Source organism: Acomys minous, assembly GCF_964271855.1.
Source record: "Acomys minous genome assembly, chromosome: 8".
Lineage (NCBI taxonomy): Eukaryota > Metazoa > Chordata > Mammalia > Rodentia > Muridae > Acomys > Acomys minous.
Window position 1 is genome coordinate 7277663 of NC_140489.1, and position 25796 is coordinate 7303458.

At 58.5% G+C, this 25796-nt stretch overlaps 1 protein-coding gene across 4 annotated transcripts; it reads right to left on the bottom strand.

Moving 5' to 3' along the window:
• Positions 1 to 201: 201 nt before the first annotated feature.
• Positions 202 to 25250, bottom strand: CEP170B (centrosomal protein 170B). Of its 4 annotated transcripts, none has more exons than XM_084792638.1 (19): positions 25113 to 25250; positions 22026 to 22157; positions 15752 to 15841; positions 14965 to 15045; positions 14457 to 14513; positions 13274 to 13412; positions 11455 to 11559; positions 10892 to 11368; positions 9860 to 10572; positions 9227 to 9400; positions 8866 to 8956; positions 7035 to 8693; positions 5511 to 5739; positions 3434 to 3593; positions 3037 to 3180; positions 2810 to 2898; positions 2414 to 2507; positions 2218 to 2269; positions 202 to 2145 (listed from the first exon to the last, which is right to left on the bottom strand). In XM_084792638.1, exons 2-19 carry the CDS (start codon positions 22128 to 22130, stop codon positions 1898 to 1900), a joined length of 4707 nt encoding a protein of 1568 aa, XP_084648764.1. In that variant the 5' UTR covers positions 22131 to 22157; positions 25113 to 25250; the 3' UTR covers positions 202 to 1897. The 4 variants fall into 4 exon arrangements, with proteins under 4 accessions (XP_084648764.1, XP_084648767.1, XP_084648766.1 ...); XM_084792641.1 differs by lacking the exon at positions 25113 to 25250 and adding an exon at positions 24364 to 24562; XM_084792640.1 differs by lacking the exon at positions 25113 to 25250 and adding an exon at positions 24364 to 24496 and having other exon boundaries at positions 5511 to 5634.
• Positions 25251 to 25796: the final 546 nt, after the last annotated feature.

The window sequence follows — 25796 nt, forward strand, 5'->3', positions numbered from 1 at the left end:
TTTTAAGACAAGGTCACATTTTGTAGCCATGGCTGGCCTCAGACTCCGAGATCCCTGCCTCCTAAGTTCTTGGATCAAAGGTGTATACCACCACATCTGCTGCCTTTAGTGTCTTGAACCCACGCAGACTCCTTGTGCCCAGACAACATAGCCACCCAACACCAGCCCCGAAGAAGTGAGCCAAGGTAGCAGACACTGGTGTGCTGCCACGTGGAAGAATGATTTATTAGAGCAAACTCCATGACAAATCATATAAAATAACCACTTTCTGAAAGACAGCCACAAGACCACCTGAGGACGATGCAGAGACACCTTCAGAAGCCAGACAGACATGATACCAATGCCAGGCTGACGGCTAGAGTGACGGAGGAACTAAACAGGGGAGGAACACCAATTTGTGCATTAAAAAATAAGTACAGTGATGACCAGGGCCAGGAGGCATGGACTCTGCAGAAGGACAGCCGTTTACTTTTGTGGAGCAGGCTGTGGGCAGTGTGTGGGACATGCAGGGGGAGCAGCCAACAGGCTGGGCTGGCATCTCCTCCAGACAAACAGCAGGCTACACACACACACACACACACACACACACACACACACACACACACACACACACACACACGTAAACATCAGGTGGGCTGGGCAGAGGCACACAGGACCCATGCATGACTCTCTATAATCTAAGTGTAAACAGGGGGACCCATGCTACCCGAGGGCTCTGGGTCTCCCGCCGCAGCTACCTCTCTCCCCAGCTGACAGGTCCTGTTCAGGAGCGACACCCACACAAATGTCAGACAGCGCACAGAGCGCACCCATGCCAGCCTGGTCACTATGGGACTCTCCCATCCCATTCCAGCCAACAGGCTCTTTGGCTTAGTGCCTCCAGAAACACCAGCAAGGGCAGCAGCAGGGCAGCCACACTGCTCACCTGGCAGGCCCCAGCCGGACAAATCCTGAGAAAGCATAACCAGCAGTGGGCCTGTCCCTGCCAGGCCCCCACAAAGGCGCAGGCCACAGGAGCCCGCTGCAGTTACCGCTCCGTGCCCACACCATCTAGGACGGCAGGGGCAGGTACATGGTTTAGATCACAAAGCCAGGAGCTTCCAAATCTCTTTTTCTGACACTCTGGTAAAGCACTCAGCACAACCAAAGGGGGTGCTGGCCTACCCAGCTACACCCAGTCCCACCGTGAGGAAGCCCCAGGGACCCTAGTTGGGATGAATCCACTCAGGAGGGCTTGCTGGGACGGCACCCAAACTCAACGGGTTTGGCAGTTGTGTTGGCACCAAAGGCTTAGAGCCGTGGGGTTCCCGCCCCAAATACCTCCATGAACCACTCATCTGCCCAGGCTGATGGGCTCTGCAGCATCTCCAGCTGTGGACTCAGGTAGGCACCACACAGCAAGTGGCCTCCTTCCTGGACAGTCTGGGGTCATGCCAAGCCCTTTCAGCTTCTGTGTTTGGCACTGACTGGCCCCAGGGTCCAGCTCCTTTCTCTGTCTGGCTTCAAGCCAGCACACAGGGATGAGACAGGGCCTCTCAGGCCGGAGCTGCACCTAGGTCAGGCCTGATGGCGCAAAGTACTCTTTCCTTCAAAGCTAATGGCAAAACAACAGTGATGGAGAGGAGGTGAATATGAGGCCTCAAGGGCTGGCCCTTGGCAGTGGACACCCCAGGGGCTAGGCCAGGAGGCAGGTGGAGGTGGGGCAGCCATGAGCTGGATGAAGTGGTTGGGTGCTGGCTGAGGAGGGGGCCTGGGCATGGGAGGCACCCGTCCATGGGGTTATGGCACATGGGGTTTTCACAGAGAACCGCCTGCAGCCAGGCAGGTAGGCCATAGGATACACAGGCAGGAACAGGACACACGGGCATGAAAAGGCTGGCCTCGCCTGCCTCACGGCTTAGATTAGGAACCTCTCAGCATCGGGGAGGAAGGCAGGCTCCGGGAGGCCAGGGGGCCCGCAGTTTGCCCGTTGTGGGAAGCTCCTGAGAGGCAGAGCTGGCAGCAAGGTGTCCACCGAGGCCGATGAAGTTGAGTTCTGAGCTGCTGGCCGGGCTTTCCCAAGTCCTGGCTGAGCGGACCCTGTAGGAGCCCTGTTTCCCATGAGCAGGTCAAGGTTCATGCTGGGGTCCACAATGGCATTGATGACTGGAGAAGAAGGCAAGGAGTCAGGCCAGCTGAGAATCTGGCCATAAGCCCTCAGGTCTGGGCCATACCCACCTTCTAGCTGCTTCTGTACACGCCGGAGTTCCTTCAGGATGGAGCTGATCTCCTGGGAAGGACAGAGAGGAGGTAGGCTAGAGCAGGAACACACAGGGGCCTCATGTCTCCCTGGTGGACTTGAAGCAAGACTGAGGTTGTGGCTCAGAGCAGCTCAGCAAAGCCACGGCCAAGGCCTGGTCCTTCTGTGCCTCACCTTATTGGACGTCTTCAGGATGGGCACTTCATTCTCAGCATTGATTCTCGCCTCTAGGTCCTCCCATGCCCGGCCCGTGTTCTGGAAGAGGATCCTGGGAGGGGAACAGGGACAAGGACAGTGACAGAGAAGACAGAAGAGAATGGCTCCTTCCCAGACATCTCTCTGGCCATAGTAAAGCTGATGCCATCTCTTGCTGGAGCTAAGAGGGAAATGGAGGCCCAGAGCAGGAGCACGGCTAGCTACCTGAGGTGCAGGTAGGGGCAGCTGGGAGAGGAAGCAAGAGGGCCCCAACCTCAGGGACACAGAACCTGGCTACCCACACGTGACCTATCAGGATGCACAATGACAGTCATGTGACGCTGTTGGCACTGCACCCAGGGACTACCCACTTACTTCATCTTCTCAGCAAGATGCTCTGTGTTTTCACGAATGGCGTGTGACAGCTGGGACACTGGGTTGAGCATCAGGTTATCAAAGATCACCTAGAAGGACCTGGGAGTTAGTATGGCTGCAGCTCCCCCCATTCCCCTGCCTCAGCTAGCTGGCCTCCATCTCACCACCCAGACACTGTCCAAGACATGCCCCAACCCGCAGCTACACAGCGTGGGTAGGGCCCGTGCCTCTTCACGGTTCCGAGGCCTTGTTTTGTTGGCCAGGGCATCCTCGCGGCTGTCATTCATGTTCTGATCCAAGTTGTGAGAGTTCATGGAGCCAGGTGGAACCTTCTGGAAGTTGAGGCTGGCCTCTGGAATGCGCTGTACCAGCTGCAGAAAACAGAGCCAAACACCAACGTCTGATGCAGAGGTGCCACCAGGGGTGGAGAGTGGCCCTCCACTGCTCCAAACAGACAAGGGATAACAGGCCCCAATACCCACTCCCTTGGAAGGACACAGCTGAGCGTGAGGACAAGCTCCACACCACAGGCTCTCAGGGACTCAGTAAGGACTCCAATGATAGCCCCAAGAAGCACAAGGCCCAGAGAGATGGGCCTGTGTGCCCGAGAAGCCTGGGACTCACCTCTTCACGGGCTGAGATGGTTGACGCAGGGGTGTTGGGCACATTCCCAAGAGACGGGCTTCGAGTGGGTCCTGGTGAGCCCAGTGAGTCTCCATCCCCGGCCACATCATGAATCTCCCTGGCCAGGATGGCCACATCCTTCACTAGTGTCTGGCTTAGCCTATGTGTGGCCAACGGGGAAAAAAACAAGTTCTGCTAGAGGTCCCCGGCACACAGGAAGAGGATGGGGGGCACCCACAAGCACCCCATGCACAGTGACTGAGGGCAGTGGGTACAACTCCCACTGTCTGAGGCAGTGCTGTGTAAAGGCCCGGGTCTGGGGTATCTGGTGGCCTGGGGAAGGTTTCCACAAGAAGGGTGAATGGGAACCAACCCCACCCCCTACCCCCTACCTCCCTCACCCCCGAGTATCTCCTCTTCCTGCACACCAGAGCTAGACATCATGGCTTTCAGGCCCCCCCCCCAAAATGGATACAACTCAGGCACAGAATGTGTGGGTACCACCTCGGCGAGCAAGGAAATGGAGGCAGGGAGTGACTGGAGAGCATCTTGTTGCACTTCTGACTCCAGGGGTCAGAGTTGGGCGGAGGCACCTTGTGGTTCCTCCAGTTATATCTGATCACATCATGGGCAGGTGAGGGCACACATCTCTATGCTGTAGGACCCGCACCCTGACCAGAGATCTGGTCCCAGCTGCCTCGGGGCCATCACACACTTGTCCCTCTCCAGAAGCTCCCTCTCGGTGCCCCACTGGGCTGCCCAGGCTCCTCACAAGACGACACAGAAGCTGAACCTGTGACTCCAGGTGACACAGAACTTCCAGCTGTGCTGCCACTCTTGGCACACTGCACCTGTCCCCTGAGCCCAGCAGGCTGGCATGCTAGAGCTTGAGAAACCCACAAAGGCTCTGCCTTTTCTTCTTCCTCCTGACACTGGGCTGAGACCTAGGGAACCTCTACCCTTTGCCTCTCATGCAAGGGTAATACATCCCACACCTGCCGCTCAGGAGGCCTGCCTCCCTTTCTTTCTTTCTTTCTTTCTTTCTTTCTTTTTTTCCTTTGTTTTTGGTTTTAGTTTTTCAAGACAGGGTTTCTCTGTGTAGCCCTGACTGTCCTGTACTGGCTTTGTAGACCAGGCTGGCCTCAAACTCACAGCGACCTGCCTGCCTTTGCCTCCCAAGTGCTGGGATTAAAGGTGTGTGCCACCATGGCCCTGCTGGCCTCTCGTTTTCAGCCCATTTCTCTTACCCTGTCCCTACCTGACCTCATTCCACCATGGCCTCAGCTGCTGTCTGTGAGGTTACAGTAACTGTCTCCCTATCCCCACATGGGCCACTCTTCTGAGGGCCATCTGTTGCTTGTCACCTTCCAGTGTCTCAAGAGTGCTCAACTTCAACATCCTCAACAAAAGCTCTGATGCCCACATAGTTGCTGGGGGTCCTCCACAAACCTTTCAGGACCTGGCCACCAGGGTACTTACTCAACTAGAACACCACTCCTGCACACCCTTCCCCAGAATGCCCCACCCCTGCACACCCTTCCCCAGAATGCCCCGAGAATGGCTGTGTGAGGAAGTTTATTTAGAATAAAAACTGTGGTCACACTAGCCCCTTGAACTCAAACCGCCCCACCTTCCTAGACAGACATCCACCCAACCATCCAAATAGTTATTTACCATCTAAGCTATCACCTACAGACCAATTCATCCATCCATGCACATGCACCCATCCATCCAACCATCCATCCATCCATCCATCCATCCATCTTTTGGTTGCTGCTGTTGTTTTCATACAGGGTTTCTCTGTGTATCCCTGGCTGTCCTGGAACCTGCTTTGTAGACCAGGCTGGCCTTGAACTCACATAGATCTGTCTGCCTCTGCCTCCAGACTGCTGGGATTACGGTGCGCCATACCTGGCCTCATCCCCTACTTTTATCAACCAGTTTATCACCCACTCATCTATTCACTGTATAGAAAACAATCTCCAAGCATACTCAGGTCAGGAGCCCGGCCCAGCCTAGTCCTCGCCCTCTGGCTGCTCTCAGCCAAGGGGAAGGAATCTACGGCCTGCTCACTTACCTAGCAATCTCTGCAATTTCAGCTGTCTGCACAATGAAGCCGTAGGGGTCAGGCTCTTCCTCATCGTCGTCTGTGTCCCGGGGCCGGGCCCGGGCAGAGCTGCCGGACCTTGGGGTCTGCGTGGCTGTTGAGGCATGGGAGCGTGTGTGTTTAGGGGAGCTGTGGTGGGACCCATATTCCTCCTCGGAGGTGGACGTGTAATCCGAACCCTGCTGCCGCCGCCGCGTGCCTTGAGTGAGTGGGTTGGTTTCAAGCGAGAACAGAACAGAGAACATTCAGTGCCTTGGTAGCTCCAGGGTCCCTCTGGATGAGGGCTCTGTGCTGCAGGGCAGGGCGCATCACAGCTGTCCCCAGAAAACCCCAGCAGAAGCACCCCAGCCCAACGGACAAGCAGGGCCAGGGACTGAGCACTTCCAAGGCCAGTGCCACATCCAAGGGTCAGAGAGGAGTGGTAAACAGCTGTGCCTGAGGAGATGAGGGCACCTCCTTGGGGACCAGGAGAAGATGCTGGGCAGAAAACAAGGCTAAGTCACATACAAGGGCCAGCTATGGCACCGCACAGCTGGGTCATGGGTGTGTGAGGTCAGACCACTGCCAGCCCAAGCCAGGTTCCCACAGCCTTCCTCAGACCCACATCCTCAAGTATGGCTGCCTGGGTAGGATCTTAGACTCCTTGGCTCAGGGCTGTTTTGAGCCCAAGCAGCTTTGAAAGCAAATACACTTTGGATGAAGGGTGGCTGGGGTCTGCACGCTAAGCAGTGCCGGCAGGTTAGGGACAGCCGTTTCTGCCAAGCAAACAACCTCGATCCAGGCAGCCACCCTGTCCCCACCCAGTAGGCCCAGCAGGCAGGTCTATGAGAAGGTGCTGGGGTGTAGGGAGGGTAGGTGGAGTCAGCAGGGAACAGGAAGGCCAAGGGGTGGGGCTGCAGCACCTTGATTCAAACCAATCCACTCAACCCACTGGGGCACGGCACCGCTCCCTCGATGGGGTGAGACAGAAGCTATACGGACAGGACACCAGCCACTCCAGGAGTGGGCCAGCTCCAGCAGCTCTAACAGTCTGTCCCTTCTTACTGTACACACACAGCTCAGGGGGTGGAGCAGAGGTCGCTGCTCATGTGGACTGACACATCCCTCTCAGGCCAGGGGTTCTGTGGCCATCCAGGGGTGTCAGAAAGATTCTCATCAGATAGACACTCTTCAGTAGGCTTCAGCCCAGGGGACAGGGGGCAGAGAACATTGGGAGGGCCCTCCTTGGGCCATCAGCTGGGTAGCTTGGGGCTCTACAGAGTCATCAGACTCTGGGGACACCAAGAGTGACAGAGCCAAGCTCAAGTCTCAGGCACGGAGGCAAACGGGGTGACGGGAAGGACCCTGGGATGGTCCTCTGCCACACAAGAGCCATGGGCACATCTGGCCAGTGCACATGTGTGTGCAGGTCTACAGCGCATGTACCCAGGGGCTCAGCTGCTGCTGGCCATCCTACCCACCCCCCAAGCCCACTACCCATCACCCCACACTCACTGGAGGAGTATCTGGCACTGCCTGGGCGAGCCCTGCTGAAGGCTTGGCGGGGGCCTGCGTTGGCAGTGGTAGCAGCAGTCTTCTTGGCGGCAGCACGGGCCTCTGCTATCGTGGGCTTCCGGCTGCTGCTGTAGAGCTCGGCACTGCGGCCAGAGAAGCCAGTACGGGCAGGTGCCACCTCAGAGTCGCTGGGCCCTGTGAAGGAGCCTGCCCGCTTCCGGGGCATGGCCAGGATGTCCAAGCGTGTCAGTTTCTTGGCCTGCTCAGGGGCTGGTCGGTTTGCTGGTTCAGGGTTGGCCGCGGTTCCTCGTTCACCATCCACAGCCTCAGTGTCCGAGGCATCCCCCAAACGGGCCCGCCTGAGTCGGGAGGCCCTGGTGGGCCTCGGGGTGGACAGGCTGTTGGAGCGGGTCAGTGCCTGATGCACCTTCTGAGCGGTGGTGGAAGTGCGGCTTTGCTCCTCCCGGGCAGCTGGGGATGGTGGGGGAGCCACTGGCTTCCGGCGAGGCCCTTGTCGGCCTGCCACAGTGGCCTCAGGGGTCTCGTGGTTAGAATTGGGCACGTGGGCAAGGCCAGAGCTTCGCTCCTCTTCAGGCCAGTCCAGGGACCCTCGAGACCCATGGCCACGCCGCATGGCCAGGCGCCTTGATGACTCTCCATGGCCCAAGTCTGCAAGGCCTGGTGGGCGATGCTGTCTCTCTGACGGCCGCTCTCGGGCACCACCCTGGTTAGCACCTCCTGGGTCTGGTCCCGCTGGCGGAGACAACAGGCTCTCCTTCTGCGGCCCTGGGGTCTGGGGGGTTGTCGGGCTCGGTCCATTCTTGCCACTGAGCAAGCTAATGGTGCTAGCTGTGTCCACATCTGAATCCCCAGATAAGGAGTCTTCTGGGGGCCTGGGGGAGCTGCCCGCCTCACACTCATCTGCAGACTTGGAGAGCAGTTGGGCCTCCAGGGCTGCCAGGGCCGTCTCGGTCTCCTTCAAGATCAGGTGGGTGTCCTGCGTGTGAAAGTCCATTCGTGAGGCCCGGGCTGCAGCCAAGTCTTGTAGGAGTGGGTGGCTAGAAATGTGAGGAAGCTTGCCAGGTGCTGGGGGGCCACTGGTTGGTTCCTTGGTGAAGCTCTCTTGCCGGGCAAAGGCCAAGGCCTCCTTTGGTGGGGCCGGGTCGGGCTCTGGGGACCGACCACTGCGCAGCTGGATCACCATCCTCCCATTGGTACTGACGTGGAGGCCATTCCTTGCCGAAGAGCTGGTCTGGACTACCCGTCCTGGGCCGTCCGCCTCCCCGGGAGCCACAAACGATTTCTTGGGGAAAGCGGTCTCTCCATTCTGATCCCCAATGAAGAAAGAGGTGGGGGCCCTTGGCGAGCGCCGACCCCGGGCCCATGCTAGCTCCTCCTGCCGTTCTGGCCCTGGGTCTGGGCCTCGGCCGCCATCTGACCCGCTGGCATCACTGAGGCTATCAGGGTCCAGGTCTTCTTGGCCTGGAGGGTGGTTTGCCTGTTCACTGCCAAGCCCCGGTGGCCCTGGGCCGCTCCGCCGGGCAGCTTCAAGACTTGCAGGGCTGTCAGCCCTATCACTGGGCAACTGAGGGAGCAGTCGCCGAGTGCGCACAGGCAGGGGCCCGTCAGGCTCTCCAGCTCTGCGCCCAGGACCATCCTCTGCAAAGCACAAGGCCAATGCCATCAGAATGGCCACAGGACTGCAGGCCCTACACACACACAGAACCCCAACCTCCTTCCAGACACAGGCTGAGGCAAAACATGTCTATGGCCAGCCGAGACCACCTTGGTCTGGCTCCCAACCCTTGCAGCAAAGTCTAGGCTCACCTACCTGCCAAGCCAGCATCAGAGTAGCTATCAGCCAGGCTAGCCCATCGGGACACCCACTTCTGACCCCCAGGGGAGCCTGGGACCAGGAGGCTCTGCAGAGAGAAGGGCAAGAAAATACATCCACAGCCCGGGAGGCACAAGCCCTGAAGGGAGACCAAGGCCTAAAGAGACCCATTAATGCTGTAGCGGCCACAGGCAACCCCCTCCGCAGTAGCAGCCAGGAGGTCCCCATGGCCTTCCCTAGGCCTGCTTGACCCCAGTGTCATCACCAACTGGTCATCTTCCTCAGTGTACCAGGACTCGGTCCCAGATCTGGCCCTTTCTACCCCAATTCTTCTTGGGGTGGCTGCCCAGCCTTGTACCTGCTGCTCCATCTGGGGAGCCATGCCTGGTGTTCGGGAAGCAAACTCTTGCAGCAAAGCCATCCGCTGGGCCATGCCCCCATCACTGGATTCATCTCTGTCACCTCTGATGACCGGGCGGAAAGTAGCTGAGGACACCCTGGAGAGCTCAGGGGATTCAAACACCCCAAAAACCTGCCCAGGGAAGGCAGTACCAAGGGTCAGAGGTGCCTCGATACCACCCACACACAGACGTAGCTCCAACCGCTGTGTGGCTGGGCCTGGTGGCAAGGCCCCTGTCACCCTGCCACCGTGGCCTCAGGGGCCTTGTGGTTAGAACTCGGCAGGTGGGAAAGGCCAGAGCTCCACTCCTCTTCAGGTTGGTCCAGGGACCCTCTAGACCCGTGGCAAGTGCAGCTAGAATGACTACATGGCTGGACATGGTGCATGGGAAACAGGCTCCATTCTGACAAAGTAAGAGTCCGAGCCCGGGGCGCCCTCCCCCCCTCCAGGCCCTCTCACCCACCTGAACCAGGCACATGACTCGATGGCAGCAGGCCAACACCTGGCTCCTCACTGTGACCATCAGCCCTAGAATCCCTTCCTGCCCCACAAACCCCATGAGGGTCCCCTGGTCTGGCCCATATACCACACCTGGTCGATCATCTTCCGAGCCTCCTCCACTTCTTGGTCTTGAGCCTCTGTCTCAATAGTGTAGGTGCCTGCGTCACTAAGGCTATCGTCTTCCTCCTGTCTGCGTGCCTTGGTCAGCTGGGGGTCAGTGGGAGGCGGTGGGGTGGTGGAGGGGGTCACAGGGCTGGCCCCTCGCGGTGTCAAAGGGGCAGGCAGCACCGGAGGCACCTTCTCAGGGCCAGGCCTGCTAGCTGGGGAGCTGTCCCGCATACACTGGGCCATGAAGTCCTGTGCCAGGCGGGAGCGGCGCCCTACACTGCCAAAGGAGCGGGTGGAGGCACGGGGGACAGGAGAAGTGTTGCCTAGCCGCTCCTCAGTCTTTTCTCGCTTGAGTGAGCTGGCCCTCTGTGGTCCTGAGCTGCTGCCTGCTGCACGGACAGCGACCGCAGGACGCTCTCTGTCAGCAGTCCCAGCGACCCGGCGCTTGTCAGCCTTGGGGTCTGCGGGTGGGGTGTGTGTAAAAGACTGGGAGCGTTTCTTTCGGGGTGTATCCTCATCAAAGAACTCGATGACAAAGGCTTGCTGGTTGTGTAGCAACTCTTGGGGGTCCCTTTTGATCTGCCTCTGCAGCCGCACCTGCTCCCCACCGGCCTCTGTTGGGGCTCCAGACACCGAAGCAGCCTTGGCCAAGGGGTCCTCTGAGTCGCTCTGTGTGCCGTCCTCGTGCTTGTGGCCTGAGAGGACCCTTATTCATCAGCATACAGCGTGCAATCTTGGGAAGCCTCACTACCCCACGCCCACAGGGAACAGATCCAAACTGACTCCCATGTGGAAGGAAGTCCGGCACCACTGGGAACCTAGCACATGTGGCTCAGAGATGTAGGGGACACTAGACACTGGCCCACCCCAGACCAGGCAGGTGGTTCATGGCCAGTTCACTGGAAAGTGAAAATCAGCCAAGCCACCTGGGTCCTGCCTGACATGGTGAGTGTGTGGGGACAGGCAGACCACCTGCTAGCTTAAGAACCAGCCCAGGTGCCAGCAGGCACTTACCCTTCAGAGTTCGGGTGTGGACAGGAAGGTCGCTTTTGGTGCTGTGGCGGTCATCCCCTGGGCCATCCCGGCGTAGCAGGCTTGGGTCGTTCTGCACCAGCCAGTCGGCCACCTTGGTTTCGGCTGAGACCATCTCCACAGGTGTGGCCTCCTTGCTGGGAGGCCGCCGCTGGCGCAGGGAGAACTTGGTGATGTGGTCTTTGATCTTCACCTTGCCTGGGCTGCAGTCATCAAACTCGATGGTGAAGGAGGCGTGGCTCTGTACCACAGGAGCTGTCCCACCACCACCACCTGCCTCCTGGTCTTTCGTGGGCACTTCTTGCGTTGGCACCTCAGGGAGCCGTGGTGGCTGTGGGGCTTCCTTCGTGGGGATCTCGAAGTAGCTGGGTTCGCGTCTGAACGAGTAGTCTGGTGGCTCCGCAGGAGCACGGCAACTGTCTAGCTCACCGTCTTGCTGTGCCAGGTCCTTGGGACGCTCTGTGGGGAGGGGTCCTCAGGCCAAGCCTCTTAGAAGCCACCCTGCTACCCTCTACCCCAGCCATAGCCAGAGCGCTGAGACCCACCTGGGTAGGGCTCCCCCTGGTGCCGGTCTTCAGGCGGTGCGGCGCTGTCATCCTCACCCCACCAGGAGGGCTGCCCATACAAGGGTGTGCGGTAAGCTGCTGCCTCTGTAGGGGAGTTTGGAACTTAGGTTGCTATGGCCCCCCGCAGTGTGGAGGTCTGGGGCGGGGCCAATCTGCGGGCCAGCTCTGGGCTTTCTTCCCAGCCGGGACCTGCAGTTACTCAATGATGGCCACTCTGTTTCCACATCTGTGGGCAAAGATGACCACTAACCCTGCCTGGGCCCCTCTCATCCTGAGGCGGAGAGAGTAGGCTGCATTCTCTGCCTTACACTGTACAAGGCAGCGAGAATCCATACGCAAGGTCTGGCCTTGTCTAAGGTTCTTTAAGGTTCTATAAATGGATCTCTGTCTAGAAGCTAACATTCTATCTCCCATGAATCTAGGTTTTTAGTTCCTACTTGGGCAAGAGCAGAGTCCAGTGCCTCAGGTCAGGGAGTTGGCTATAATTTGTCCCCCAAAAGCCATCAGAATCTTGGTTACTGGCCCAGCTGCTCACACCTGCAGGCAGCAAGAAGGTCTGGGGTTACCTGTCAGTCAACAAGTGTCCCTGTAGAACAGAGGATATCCCTTGGTGTTTTGTGCGTGTTCGTCCCCCAGAGACGCCACTCTTTACAAAATTATTATGTGTTCCTCATAAGAATAACGGGCTTCATTATGTGGTCCCCTGTGGTACAGCATACACCCCAATCTTATTCCACCACTCACACCCTGGTTGTGCCCCAGACCACTGGCCCACGGACTTCATCCTTTATCCAGGTGCTGTACAGTGGCCCTTGAAGCAGCACATGTCTGCCACTGAACAGCTCCAAGCTGTTAACTCCAAGCTGTTAGTGCCACGCCTATCTTGGATGCTCCAATGTGCTGCGTCTGCAGGACTGAGAAACTTACTTGCAGCACCTGCTGGCTGCACCTGCTATAGCCTCGGGGACAGCTCCAAGCCACTGCCACCAGCTGTGCGTACTCACAACCTGGACAGTGGCAGGTGCTCTGAAGAGGTCAGATGACTTTTTGGAAACTGCACAGTCCCCAGCAGTCTTCCCAAAGACAAGCACAGGTTGCTGTTCGGGGCACACCTGCATCCCAGCCACACGCCAGCAGTTCAAGGCACCTCACGTGGGTACACGGGCTGACCCATAGCGCACAACAGATGTTGGCCAAGGCTGGGGCAGCAAGGTGACCTTCCTGATGCAGGAAGGACAAGATCCTTGGCTTCCTGAAAACACCACCTTCTTCCACCTGCATACCCAGGCAGGACTCGCACCTCCTGTTACTATGCTGTGCTTCCCCTACACCCACCTGGGCCCAGACACCACTGCCCACCTCTGCGCTAACCCCTGAATGTATAAGCCGGACCTTACCTTGCACTCATCTACCTGCCCCACCCCACCCACCCCCAGCCCCAATGGCCATGTGATCTGCAGAATCAGGCCCAAACATCTGACTTTAAGGAATTTTGACCTGCCTGCCTCTGACCTGCTGCAGATCACATGGGAGGCCATCTGATGATCCACCAACTGTTGGCAGCCCCAGGGTCTGAGGAAAGCGGACATGCCTGGGGAGGTATGTGCAGATACACTAGACAAGGCCAGGGTCAAGCAGGCCTGGGCCCTGACTGCTGAGCTGTGCTGTGAACTGCAAGTGCAGCTGGAGTGAGGAGTCACATGAGTAGAGTGGGGAAAGACGGCACACAGAGGGGCAAGGGCGGCTCTGTATTTTTGCCCTTCCTGTGCCCACCCTGGTCCCCACACCCATGGCCTACCTGCTCCATGTCTTCGGTCCCCTTTATCTGGCCTGAGTTGTGAGGACTCGCAGTAGGGTGTGTGCTCCGGCAGTGCCTCCCCCTTCTTGGGTGCAGAGACCTTGACGCTCACCTGCAGCTGGCTGGTGTACTTCTCATGCTGCGGGCAAGCACACAGCGTGAGGGGCACTGCGCCAGCCTCGGAGAGCCTCCCAGGCAGCCCTGCCTCTCCTCCACAAAGAACAGAAAGAATCTGAGGCCAGTCCCTCTGGTGGGCAGCTGAAGGGGCTAGGCCTGTGGCGGATGCAGTGCAGAGCTGGGCAGAGACCTTAGAGACCCTCTTTCTCCAGGGCCCCACCCGAAACAGGCCCTGGGAGAGTAAGCCACTCAGAGGCCCAGCTACATGACCCCTCACTCTACAAAGTCCTTTGGAAAACTAGGAAAGGGCAGACCACTCACATGGTCTACACGAGAGCTCCAAGCTCCATGACCCACACAGACAAGGCCAGCCACAGGATCCAAACTCCCTGAATGAAGCTCCAACCAATGTGAGCTCCGCAATCTCAAACACACCAGCCCAGGAGACATGCTGGTGGCCTCCGTTTGCCTTCCACTTCCTGCCTCCACCCTTGGTGGTCTGGTTAAATCCTTCCTTGCATCCTCCCCTGGGTGGACTCAGGGCCCAGGAAAAAGTGTGGTCTGGCTTTCCACCCTGCTTGGCCCAGTGGGAGCATACTCTACTCCCAGTGGGTTCTGGTCTCCTGTTAGGTGATCCCAGTGTCCACCCACATCCATTGCTGCCCAGTTACCTCCTGAGCCACAGGCTGTGTCCCACCAGCTACCTGACTTGCAAGGTCTGAGGCTGTATCTTGTAGGGCTCAAAAGTCCCAACTGTTCCAGTAGCCCAACCACTCAGCCCTCATCTTCACTGTCCCCTCCCCAGCTGTCCCTACCACCTGTTTGTGTATAAGCCTGAGGGTAATGACTACTTCTCACCTGCTGGACCGGGCCACCCAGCAGGACAGGCCAAGCAGCTCTGACTCATAGCACCTGCAGCCGACAAAGGGTGGCCAGGAGCCTGGGGAATGTGTCTCCGGGAGAGACCAAAGCAGGGGCAGAGAGTGGCAGGCTATGGGGTTCAGCCCTTGCTGCCAGGGGTCCCAGGGTGGCGCTTCCTTAGTCCCTGGGTCTCCTTGACACTGACCTTGAGCGCCTCCTCAGGAAGGCGGTGCTGCACACGCTCTAGCACGTACATGTTGGAATGTGGCTGCGAGTTAAGGAGAACACAGAACAGGAGGGGCAGGAAGCACAGAGGCTAGCACGCTAGTCATCAGTCTGAGGAGGTGGACTCGAGGGCCCCTCCTCGGGGAGGACCAATCGTGCCCTACCGTAAGCGAGAGCGTAGAGTATGCAGGCTTCAGAACTCGAGGTCAAACCAGGACTCGGGATCCCAAAGAGTGGTGGCTTCTTCCTCAGCCCCTCTGTGTCCTCTGGCTGAGTGTACACACAGGCAGGCTGAGGCTCGGGGCAGGCCGCAGGGGCTGGAGTCCCACGGAACGCCCCTCTGGAAGAGGGAGCCCAACCTCACTCAAGGAACCTCTAAGCCTTAGGGCCTCAGCTGTGACTTAGAAACCCCCTCGTCTACTTTAAGATGCAGAGCAACTGTGCCCCGGTCCTGATGGAGGAAGTAGGGGAGTCCTTCCGGGAAGGATATCATAGCCAAAGCGGATGACATCGTTGAGCTTCAGTGTGATGTACTTCTGGTCTGGGATGCGCACATCATTCACAAATGTCTAAGGAAGGAAGGGGAAGAGGAGGCCTAAGCAGACCCTCCTCGCCTTCCTGCGCTCCTGGCTCACTGCCCTAGGAGCAGACCTCTCAGGCAGAAAACCCAGCCATCTTGCACGGCACGGTGGATGGCACGGGAAAGGTCTACTTGTCACAAAGCCCCTGCAGCAAGGGTGGACGGGGGAGGAGGGGAGTTGAGGGTGATGCCAAGTCTTGGTCCCTGGGGTGGCTGTGGGACACCCATTCAGGAGGAAAACACAAGCTGGAACAGGTCAGAGTCTGTTTTGTTATTGAAACAGTGTCCTGAGAAGGCCCACGTCTGACAAACGTAGAACGACACATGTCGAGATGGGACGGACAGACACAGCCCCAGAGAGGCCATGCCTCTCCTTCTACCCCTCACCCAGCTCCTAACTCGGACAGTCAGGGCCCCCCTGCTTCCCCAGTCCCACTCAAAGAGCAAAAGAAAAGGGAAGCACACTCCCTTTCTCAGGTGGGGCTGGGCACAGCTCGGTGCTTTTGCGGGGGGGGGGGGGGGGTCTCATTTGCTAGCTTTGCGCTTTCCTAGCCCAATAGAGCTCTGGCCTCAATGGTTGAAGAAGGTCTCATCTTCAACCAACGGGGGCTCTGGACAGGTCCCTGGAATGGAAGGAGCCAGAGTGGGCATGATCATAGCCAGGGTGGGACCAAGCAAGAGCTGAGTACACTTACTCCATTGAGGCTGCCCAGGTCCTTCACCCAGTGCTCATCACGGTCCTGGTCGTAGTTGATGACAGCATGCTGCTTGTCCACGCTACGGGACTGGAGGGGACAGACAGCAGTCCTCAGGTGCCCCGTCCCAGGTAGGGTCCCCATGCTGCCAATGCCTATCATAATACTAACACCCCTGAGCCTCAAAGCTCCCGAGCCCCCCAGTGTGCAGTAAAAGCCACCCGGCTGCCACAGCAAGCCACAGGGCTGTGCAAGGCACCAGGACCACTACATCCTCTGTTGCCAACCTGGCCCCGCCTTCCACGAGCACCCTCCCCAGCACCCTGTTTCCAGTGTAGGTGCTGGCTCCTGGGTCAGTGTGGGAACCCTCCTCCAGTCATCTGGGATGGGCTGTTCCCTCCCAAGGGCAGGCAGGGGAGGCCAGCCCACTTCCACTTGGGCCAGAGGGAAAGGGGGCATGTGGACAGCACCCTGGTACACACAACAAACCTGGTGTGATGGGCACAAACACCTCTGAAGAGTACTCACTGATCATCTGGCTCCTCCAGCCAGCTCCCGCTGCCCACCCCGGCAGGGCCTGGCTCGCCCCTTCTTGTGCTTGAGCCTAGGAGCTCATTGCAACATATCCAACATATGCGTGGTACTTCCACGTTCCCTGGCCACCAACCTGCCCAGGACCCCTCCCAAGGATGTCACCCAGGTCTTCACATGGCTGAGCGCCTAGATTCTATGCCCAGGACACAGGCAGGAACAGGGACCTGCTGCTTGCTTAGGCAATGTCAGAGTGGGTCCACGTCACCCAGTCTACAAGGCTGACTCTGTGAGCACCTAGCACCAGTGCTCAACTTCCATCCCCACAGCACATGTGACCTGAACTGCAGGGAGCAGCACAATCATGGAAGCCACTGAGCTCAGATACAGCATATAACCCAGGCCGGCGCCTTCTGAATGAGCTCCACCTGCAGCGCACGCTGGTGTGAGCTCCTGGGGCAAGACAACTCCCCCCCCCCCCCGCCCCCCCAGCTGACAGAGGATGCTCCAGGGTGTGGGCACAGGCCCCTCCAGCTGCTCACTCGGGGCCTCTCAAGCTGCCCACCGCTACTGCCCAGCCTCTCTCTTCTGACACCATCATCCTGCCCCCCCACCCCCACCACCCCCCTGCAATAACTAATCCCCTTGTGGGGGGTAGGTACCTAGAGAGTCTGGGAAGAGGCTCTGGGCCAGCCCACCTCTACTGCTAGCCATGCAGCCTCAGATCCTACAGACAGGACTGCAGCTGGGTGGGCTCCAGGTGGGCCTCAGCCCAGCCACTGCCACCTGGGGAATAAGCACTCACCAGGCCCTAGGTGGCTGGCTTGTCCCCGATGTTGGGGCTAGAGTGAGGTAGGTTTGAGGGGGAGGGGAGGGAGAGCGTCACACCTCATCCCTGGAAGTGAGTGGGATACAAGGATGACATGATGGGGAGGGCAGTGTCCAGGGTGACCACCCTCTTAGCTGTCCCCCAGGAGAGGCATGCATTTCTGCTAGGGACACACAGGTCAACGGGTCCCTGTGACTTTCCCTAGGCCTGTTCTAATCTAGTTCACCTCTTCCCCAAACACAAGGTCCACCTCGGACTGGTTCAAACTTCACGTCTATAGCTACAGATGGAGGGCACAGGGCAAGAGCCAGGCCAGATATCACCTCACTTGCTCACCAGAATCCTCGCCCCGTGCACAGGCAGCAGCCCTCGGTGCCGACCAGACACAAGCTGGGGCAAGAGAGACCAGCCGCTTCAGGGATGGTCAGACTCAGGGCCAAAGTCCAGAAAGGGCAGGGATGTGGGTGTAGCCCAGGACACCCTAGGATCTGCTGGCCTAGAGTGGGTGAGATGGCAGCTTCGACTGACCCCTGAAAACGCTTCAGGCTGACCATTCCAGGCTTCTTGCTTGAAGCTTCACGGACGCTGCGCCTGATGACCACGCCCTCCACTCACCCTGGACACTGTCCTCCACGACCCTTCTAGGAAAGCCCACCCAGCACGCCCCTGGCCACTCAGGGTTTACTTTGCTGGCCTCTCTATTCACTCTACATGCTTTCTCCTTATCTCGGCCTGAGAGTCCTTGCCATCTTCCTGACTGGCACCACCGCGACCTTGCCCAGTCCTGAGTAACTAACTTCCTGAGCCCCGCAGGCTTGCATATCCAGAGCCCCAAGGCCCTGGAGGCCTCTCCACACCTCCTCCTCCCTGGCAGGCCAGACAGGCTCTAGCCACACCATGTCCTCACCTAGCCTGGGTTCCAGCCCTCATGACGCCATCCTCTCCCTGCACTCCCCCTCCCTCTCCCCACAGTAGCACGCCCACCGTGAACTATTTCCAAAGCCTCTGTCTTGACACATGGATCCTATGAGCACCCCCTCCCCCGCCCCTCACTCATGGTGGGTTTGGAAGCTACTAACTCCTAGGAATGTCCCTCCTGACAAGTCCCTCTCAGACTACAGGAGAGGAAGGAATCTAGCTGCCTCCTTGCCACTCCCAGCCTGAAACCTCCCATCACCAACACCTAGGGCCAGCAGTAAAGTTCACCCAACCACACCCACATGCTCAGAAGGTGGAAGCCAGCGCAGCCAGCAGACACAGCTCTAGGCCCAGCACTCGGGACTGGTGTCGTCCAGAGGCTGTAAAGGAACACCGTGAGATGGGAGTGGACAAACAGACATGTGAGGTGGCCGGAAGAGCAGCAGACACATCCTGAAGGAGAGGCTAAAGGCCTGAGCTTACTTAAACTGTTAAAATGACCGGTTTCTAAAATTCATGGCTGGCACCTTCCATGGGAAGAGTCCCGCGCTGGCTGTGCTGACCCTGGAAGTGGCCACACCCGGAGCTCTGGGCATGCTGTCCTGCCAGCTCATCACCAGCATAGCCAGAGCAGAGCTATAGGCACCCACGACAGCTGGCTGAACTTGCCATGCGAACAAGGCCTCTGAGGCTCCTTGGCTCTGGGATGCGCTTTCTGGGTTAGGGTGTCACACGCAGCCAAGGGCAGCTAAAGAACAGACTAGGTGGAGGCAGAAGCCAGCTCTCCATAAGCTAACAGCACAGGCATGCACACACATGTATCATACATAACAACACATTAAAAAAAAACCACCTCATGTGTGTACACATGTGTATGCATGTGCTCACATTTACATTTATATAGCATGCCATTAGTGGGTGCTGGCTCTGTGCCAGGCCTGCTCTGGGGGTTATGCTGAACAAACAGCAGGCCCTGGAGAGCACAGCCCATTGGTGGCTATTACTGATGGCTCTGCCCCCAGAACCCACAACAAAACTCCTCTGACCCCTCTGCCTGATTTGATCCAAGCCACAGAGGTCTCTCTATGACCCTGCTAAGGCTGCCCAACTCCCCTAGCTGCCCCTCTCAGCAGTGGCCCCTCCAACTCCTTAAACAGAGGTCCTTTCCCTGTTGACCCGCCCCTCCTCTCCTCATGCTGATGTGCCTAGTCAGTCACTCCAGCCCCACCCAGCAGCATCTTCTCATATTGAAAGCAGGTTGCATTACTGTGTCTGGCCAAGGGTGCGTGCCACACGGAGAAGGCGGTGGCTGAGTGGACACCAGAGGGGAGGCCCACGGGGAAGAAGTCTCTCCAAGAGCCGAGGTGAACAGGAGGGGTGGCAACGGCTGTGACGAAGAGAAATGGAAAAGCAAGAGTAGGAAGGTGGATGCAGAGTCAGACCTCGAAGAGCAAGGGACGGTGTGAGGTGGGGATGGAGAACTCCGGAGCCAGGAAGGGAACAGGGGCAGTGGTGGTCCCTGGCAGAGATGTAGGTAGAGGGAACAGAAGATGACAAGCCTAGGCTACTTTGAAAGGCCCCAGAGTAGCAACAGAGCAGCCCAGGGCAGGGCAGGTACAAATGATATGTAAATTCCCTGGCCACCAAGAAGCCAAGAGGCCAGAGAGTCTGGAGGAGCGGATCCAGGAAGAAGCAAGCCCCGGGCCTTCTTATGGGAAGCTCCACAGAGTGAGGGGGCAAGAAAGCCAGGAGAGCAGAGCCCAAGAGGGTGGGAGGAAGGGGTGGCCTGAACAAAGGCCAGGTGGGCAGGGCAGGGCAGGGCAGGGGTGTTGGGAGGGGTCCCGTTCTGCACTCCAGCCTCAGCTAAAGTATACAAAAAGAGAGCAGCCCCTTCCATAGTCACATCTCTCAGGGTAGGGCAGGCAGGGTTACCCAGCAAAGAAAAACTGCTGTTGTCTTAGGCCTGTTAGGGCTCCACCACTGACAGGCCCAGAAATTAAGCACCTGGACCCAAGACCTGTGTAGGAGACCTGGTGGAGGGGTAAGGCCAGGTCCAGGTGGGAGGGAGCACCTGCTCTAGGTCACCAGCACTCCATTCCAACTCCCTCCAACACCTCAAAGTGTTGTCTGTTCCATGGAGCCAACCTGGTGACCCTGGGGAACACAGCAAAGCCATTGCCAAGGCCATGCCTATATGTGGACCACACCAGGGCTGTGCATGCAAGACTGGGAGCATACAGCGCCCACCTGTTCCATAGCCTTTCTGCTTTCAAATGATTAAGAACCATCCAAAAAGCTGGTCATGACACCAATGACCATAAATAAATAAGCTTCACTGTGTATTCTTCGGTTTCTGCACTCTCTCATACTATGCCAACATGGCCACACTGCATGGTGGAACCTGCACGACCCACATGGATTTGACACCACGCCCCCCACAGAGTCATGAAAGGACAGACGGCTATGCAGGCAACCTAGGAGGCCCCCAGCAGGAGGAGCACCCGGTTTTTTGTTTAGTTGAAGCTTTCCAGACATCATCTGGGGGAAAAGCCAGAAAATCCAGGCTCAGTCTGGCTTGTGCTGCGACAAAACGCCTCAGATGTGGAATTTATAAATGGCAGACACTGTTGATGGCGCTAAGGATGGGTTACCATGGTTAAGATGCCAAAGACAGGCAACTTCAAAGGCAGCACCTGCTGGCTGGGTCCTCACTTGGCATAGGAGTGGACTAGTTGCCTCAGGAATCTTTATAAGGACCACGTCCTGGTTAGTTTTTTGTTAAGTGGAAAGAGGGGCCTCGATTGGGAAAAAGAATCCATCAGACTCCCTGCATATAAATATGTAAAAATAAATGTACATAAAATCCCTGGGGCATTTCGTATTGCTAATTGACAGCCCACTGTGGGGTGTGTCACCCTTGAGCAGGTGGTCCTGAGCGGTAAAGAAGCTGAACTGAACACGGCATGAAGATCAAGCTAGTAAGCAGTGTTCCTCTATGGCCTGTACCTCAGTCAGTTCCTGCTTCCGGGTTACTTCCTTTTGTGATAGAAATTAAGCAGTAGGGTGAAATAAACCCTACCCTCACCAAGCTGCCTTTGGTCGTGGTTTTTACCTTAACACTAGAAACCTAAGACAGACCTTAATCCCATGCATGAGGACACCTCTGAATATCATCCACTAGGGACCAGGTCTCACACACGTAACCTGCTCAGAAAGTAGCACAGGTGCTGGGATGTGCTAGCTGTGGACAGGCAGTGGACAGGTGCGTCAAGGCTTGCTGTCCAGCTGTGTGTGTTCAGCTCAGGCTCAGCCCACTCTTGGGAACCTCACACACCCTGGGAGTGTGCAACATGAGAGCTTCAACACCAAGGAGAGCCTTCTAGGGAGGGTCACAGGCAGCTGCTCTGAGCAGACTCCTTTGCTGGACCAGATGAGCCCATCAGGGTGTTCACTTGCTTCTCAGAGTCCCATAATGGGGCATGGCGCCCAGAGGCTTAAGGCTAGGATCCCTGTGCTCTGTGCTGGGTTGGAAACAGTTCAGGACTGCAGGGAGCCCAACTCTTTGGTACCCCCAGGCCAGGATGGACCCTGCAAGCCAGTACCCCTCCCCACATCACCCTTTGTTCCCAAGACAGACACATGAACCTCAAGAAACCCAACTCAGGTTCTGAAACCCAGGTGGCCAGCCATATCACCCTTTCTAGCCCACCGAGGGGACCCATCCTGTCAGGGCACATAATGAAGTCACCAGCACTATCCACTGTCTGGTCACATTTGGGACAGGACAGGCCTCAGGCAACCACTATGGCAAAGCGATAAGGACACAAATGGGACTCCTTCAAGGACCTTCCAAGATGCTCCACAGGCCCATCTGCACAGGCTACCTTCCCACCCTTACCGGAAGGTCCATGGTCACTCACTCATGCCCACCTGTGTGTTGAGGGCCCAGGTAATGAGGTGGGGTCCCTGAATCCCTTCCCCAGCCCCCCAACTCACCTGCAACATGAGCTCACATTCATCACGCCCCACGAAGATGAGCTCTCGCGGGAGCCGGTGGCGGGTGCCACTGCCGCTCACCAGGAACCAGGACGTGACACTCATCTTGGCCCCGAGGAGGCCTGCCTGGTCCTGTGGAGAGAGGGCCAACCATGGCGCTCATGCAAACCATGAGAAACAGCTCCCAGGTAGGACCCAGCACGTCCCACTGAGGTCTCCAGGCCATAATACACCCTTACCAGAGGGTCTGCTTCCCCCCCCCCCCCCCCGGCAGGCCACTCTGCAAACCCTGGGCCAACAGTGAAGTCTCCAGAACACAGGACTGGCTCCATCACTACAGGGCCCAGTGCATGAAAATCCAAGCCTTGTTCAAACACAGGACATTAGCTTCAATGAGCAGAGCATAAAGCCAAGCACAGGCCTGGCCGCGGCTCTGTGCTGGCAACACTGGTCCAAGACGGCAGCCTAGAGCTCCTGGGTCCCAGGGCAGCGCAATATAGTTATACTAGGGAGAACAACTAGAGTGGCTGGGCATGACTCAAGGCACAGCACTGGGTAGGTGCCAGGTAGGTGCCAGGCCCTGGATTTGAACCCTCATACCACACACACACACTCTCTCTCTCTCTCTCTCTCTCTCTCTCTCTCTCTCTCTCTCTCTCGGAAACAGCTGAAAGTTAGGAGACTAAGCAAGGGGTAAGGCAGCAGTGTGGGGCAGAGAGGAGCAGAGGTGAAGGCAGAGGGGCCACAGCACGCAAGAGGTTGCACTTGGATGAGAGGCAGAGGAGTCCAGGAAGACTCTGGGTCCACCGCAGGGTTGGACAAGATGGAAGCCCTCACCCACACAGGAACAGCCATACAAGGCCCTCTCTCATTTCTCTGTAAGTGTGAACACACACACCACACACACTCAAGTGAGCTCGCACTAGTGGTCCTAGGCCCCAAACCCTATCCTGCAATGCCCAGTAGCTATGCCTAGAGGCCTCAACACAGAGCTGTTCTCCCAGCTCTCAGTCCCCTTCAGGGTAAGCAGCAGGTAAGCACAGGTCCCCATCTGTGACGGCCCAAGTGAGCATGCATCCCACAGCACTCCATGAGGAAGCAGGAAAAAGATGGGAAAAAAACCCAAAAAAACCAAAAACAAACAAAAAACCCCAAGCCAACCAAACACACACACACACAAAACCTGCCTCAATAGAAAATAGCTCCAAGTGGCCAGGAACACACCCCCTACCCGACTCTGGGGTCCCCGTTTCCTTAGGGCCCAGCTTCTTGGAAGGCAAGGACTAAAGGGGCGCGATTTCAATGCCATTGCAGCCCTCAGAACACAGACCCTATGGGGTCTCTATAGCCCTAACTCCCAGAAAGACCCAACCTTATTGGCAAAGGTGTGTCAGGGCTGTCATGAAGCCCCCAGAGGGTCACTGAGACTCCCAGCCCCACCCAGCCCCGAGTCTTCCATCTGGCATCACCTGCTGCCATCTGATTGTGGACAGCAGGCACGGGGACTCCCTCAGAGGAGAAGGAGGCCAAACCCCAGAGCCTGGTCGTGGGGTGACCACCGCCACTGCCAGTACAGCTTGGAATGGCTTCGGAGCCAGGGCTTGCTGGAGGAGGTCTGGGGCTGGGCTAGCCTGGCCATCGTTGCTAGGAGGGAGAATAATAAACACCTCAAACTCGTCCCCTCAGCCGCGCCAGCCAGAAGAGCCACCACCCGAAGGTGAAGGAGGAGGTGGCGAAGGAGGAGGTGGTGATGCGGATGCAGCTGAGGGGCAGGAGGAGGCAGGAGGCAGCTCAGAGGCTGAAAGGAGCAGACAGAACGAGGTCCCCTCCCAGCCGCAGACAGGCCCAGAGGAGCCAGGGAAAACAGGGAGACGGCGGCGGCTAAAGGGAAAGAAGGAGATGGAGGAAGACGGAGGGAGGGACCGCAGAAGGAGGGAGGGGGCACCGGGCAGCCGGGAGGAGGCGGGGAGGCCGGCAGGCGCGCCAGGCCCAGAGGGGGAGGGAGCGGCGTTGTCTCCTGAATCAGCGCTGGCCGTGCCCGGGCGGGGGCCCGGCGCCCAGGTCTACCCGCTCGGCAGGCCGCGTAGACATGCGTGGGGCAGGCCTTATCGCCGGTGTCAGGCGGCCCCTCCCTGGAGCGAGCAGACCTGGGCAGCAGCGGCGACAGCGGCGGGCACTGGCCCGGCCAGGTGTGCCGGCGCCCTCGCCCAGCGCTCTCCTAGCCTCCGCCTTTGTCCAGGCCCGCCCCGCTCCCACGTAGCCCCGAGCCGCGCAGGTGCCTTGCTGGAGGCCCAGCCGCCGTGAGCGCAGGGCTAGTGCGGCCCCTCCTGCGTCCTACCTGTGCTCCCGCCAGGCCCACGGCTCGCCCGCCTGGTCGCTGCCGGGCCCAGCCCGGCCCTCCGCCCGCCCGGCCGAGCGCTGGGCGGGGCCGCCGCCTAGGACATCCCCGGCGCGGCCCGCACGCTGGCGGCAGCCCCGGCCGAGCCCACGGGCAGAGCGCCGGACCGCGGCCTCGCGCGGCGGGTCCCCTGACGTCTGCGGCGGCACGCTCCGCCCCGGCGCGCCCCGCCCCCGCATTGCCCCACCCCCGTGTCGCCCCGCCCCCGGAAACCAGGTTAGGGAGGTCCAGCCACAGCAGGTGAGCTGGACTCTCCAGCGCCCCCACTAGAAGCTAAGTGCACCTTCACCGGTTCTGTCTACGGGATCCCGGCGCGCCCGGGCAGCCAGGAACTGGCTATCAGCTTTGTACCCCGCCCAGCCCGGGGCCGCGCGTCTCCCTGTGCACCCAGGCCCCCTTTTTTCTGGCTTCGGCTCCGCCAGGGCTGCGGGACCCAGCGTATAGCTGCCCAGCGTCCTGTCCCAGGGTCAACTAGTTAACTCTTAACCACATTCCAGAAGCCAAGGCTCCAGCCGCGCTCCCAACCCCAACCTTTGGCCTTTCAGCCCAGTCAAGGAGTGCTAGGCGAGGAAAGTAGGATGAGTCCCAGAGGCCTGTGCGCCCCGTTGGGTCTCTTCTTCCTGCATCCTCCACGTTGTGGGACAGGCCATGGACTCGGGACGGGATGGTGGGCAAAGACGCCAACCTACCTGGCGGTCGCAGTGGGCTAGGCGGGGAGAGGCGGGGAGCTCCGAAAGCACTCACGGCTCCTGAGGTAAGCTCTCACTGGCCGCTAGCTGGTGCCAGGTATAACAATACAGGTATCAGGTGTCCCTCAAGAGCCCAGGGGGAAGGGATTAGCGTGGGGCGGGGCGGGGCGGAGCGGCTTTGGAGAAATGGTGGAGGGGCTGTTCCGAGTGCATTCCTGCACTCCTGTTGAGGGGTAAAAGGGAGGGCCTTGGCAGAAGTGGAATGCAGAGCAGAACTCCAGGTCTGGGAAAGTGGGCTTTATTCTGCAGGTAGGGGAGCTGTGTGAACCTAGTCCACCCCGCCCCGAGTCCAGGCTCCATCCACAACCTGCGGCCACAGTTACCCAGCCCTGCCCTCGAGGAGAAGCCTACACAACCTGAGAGTAAAGGCAGGCCGCCGAGAAGAGGCAGGTAGAAAAAGCTTCGTGAGAATGTGACAGGCTGGTGGACCCTGAGAGCTTATAGTACAGGCCTGAGTTGGGGAGCCTGGATTGCGGTATGGGCAGAGAGGGAACCTGGTGAGCAGGCCTTGGATGCCATCCCAAGGACAGTGGAACGCAGGAAGTTTGTGCCAGCTGAGATCGGATCACATGAAGGCCTTGGAGAAAGCTCTAGATGTCCACATGGGCAAACGGGAGTACTTTG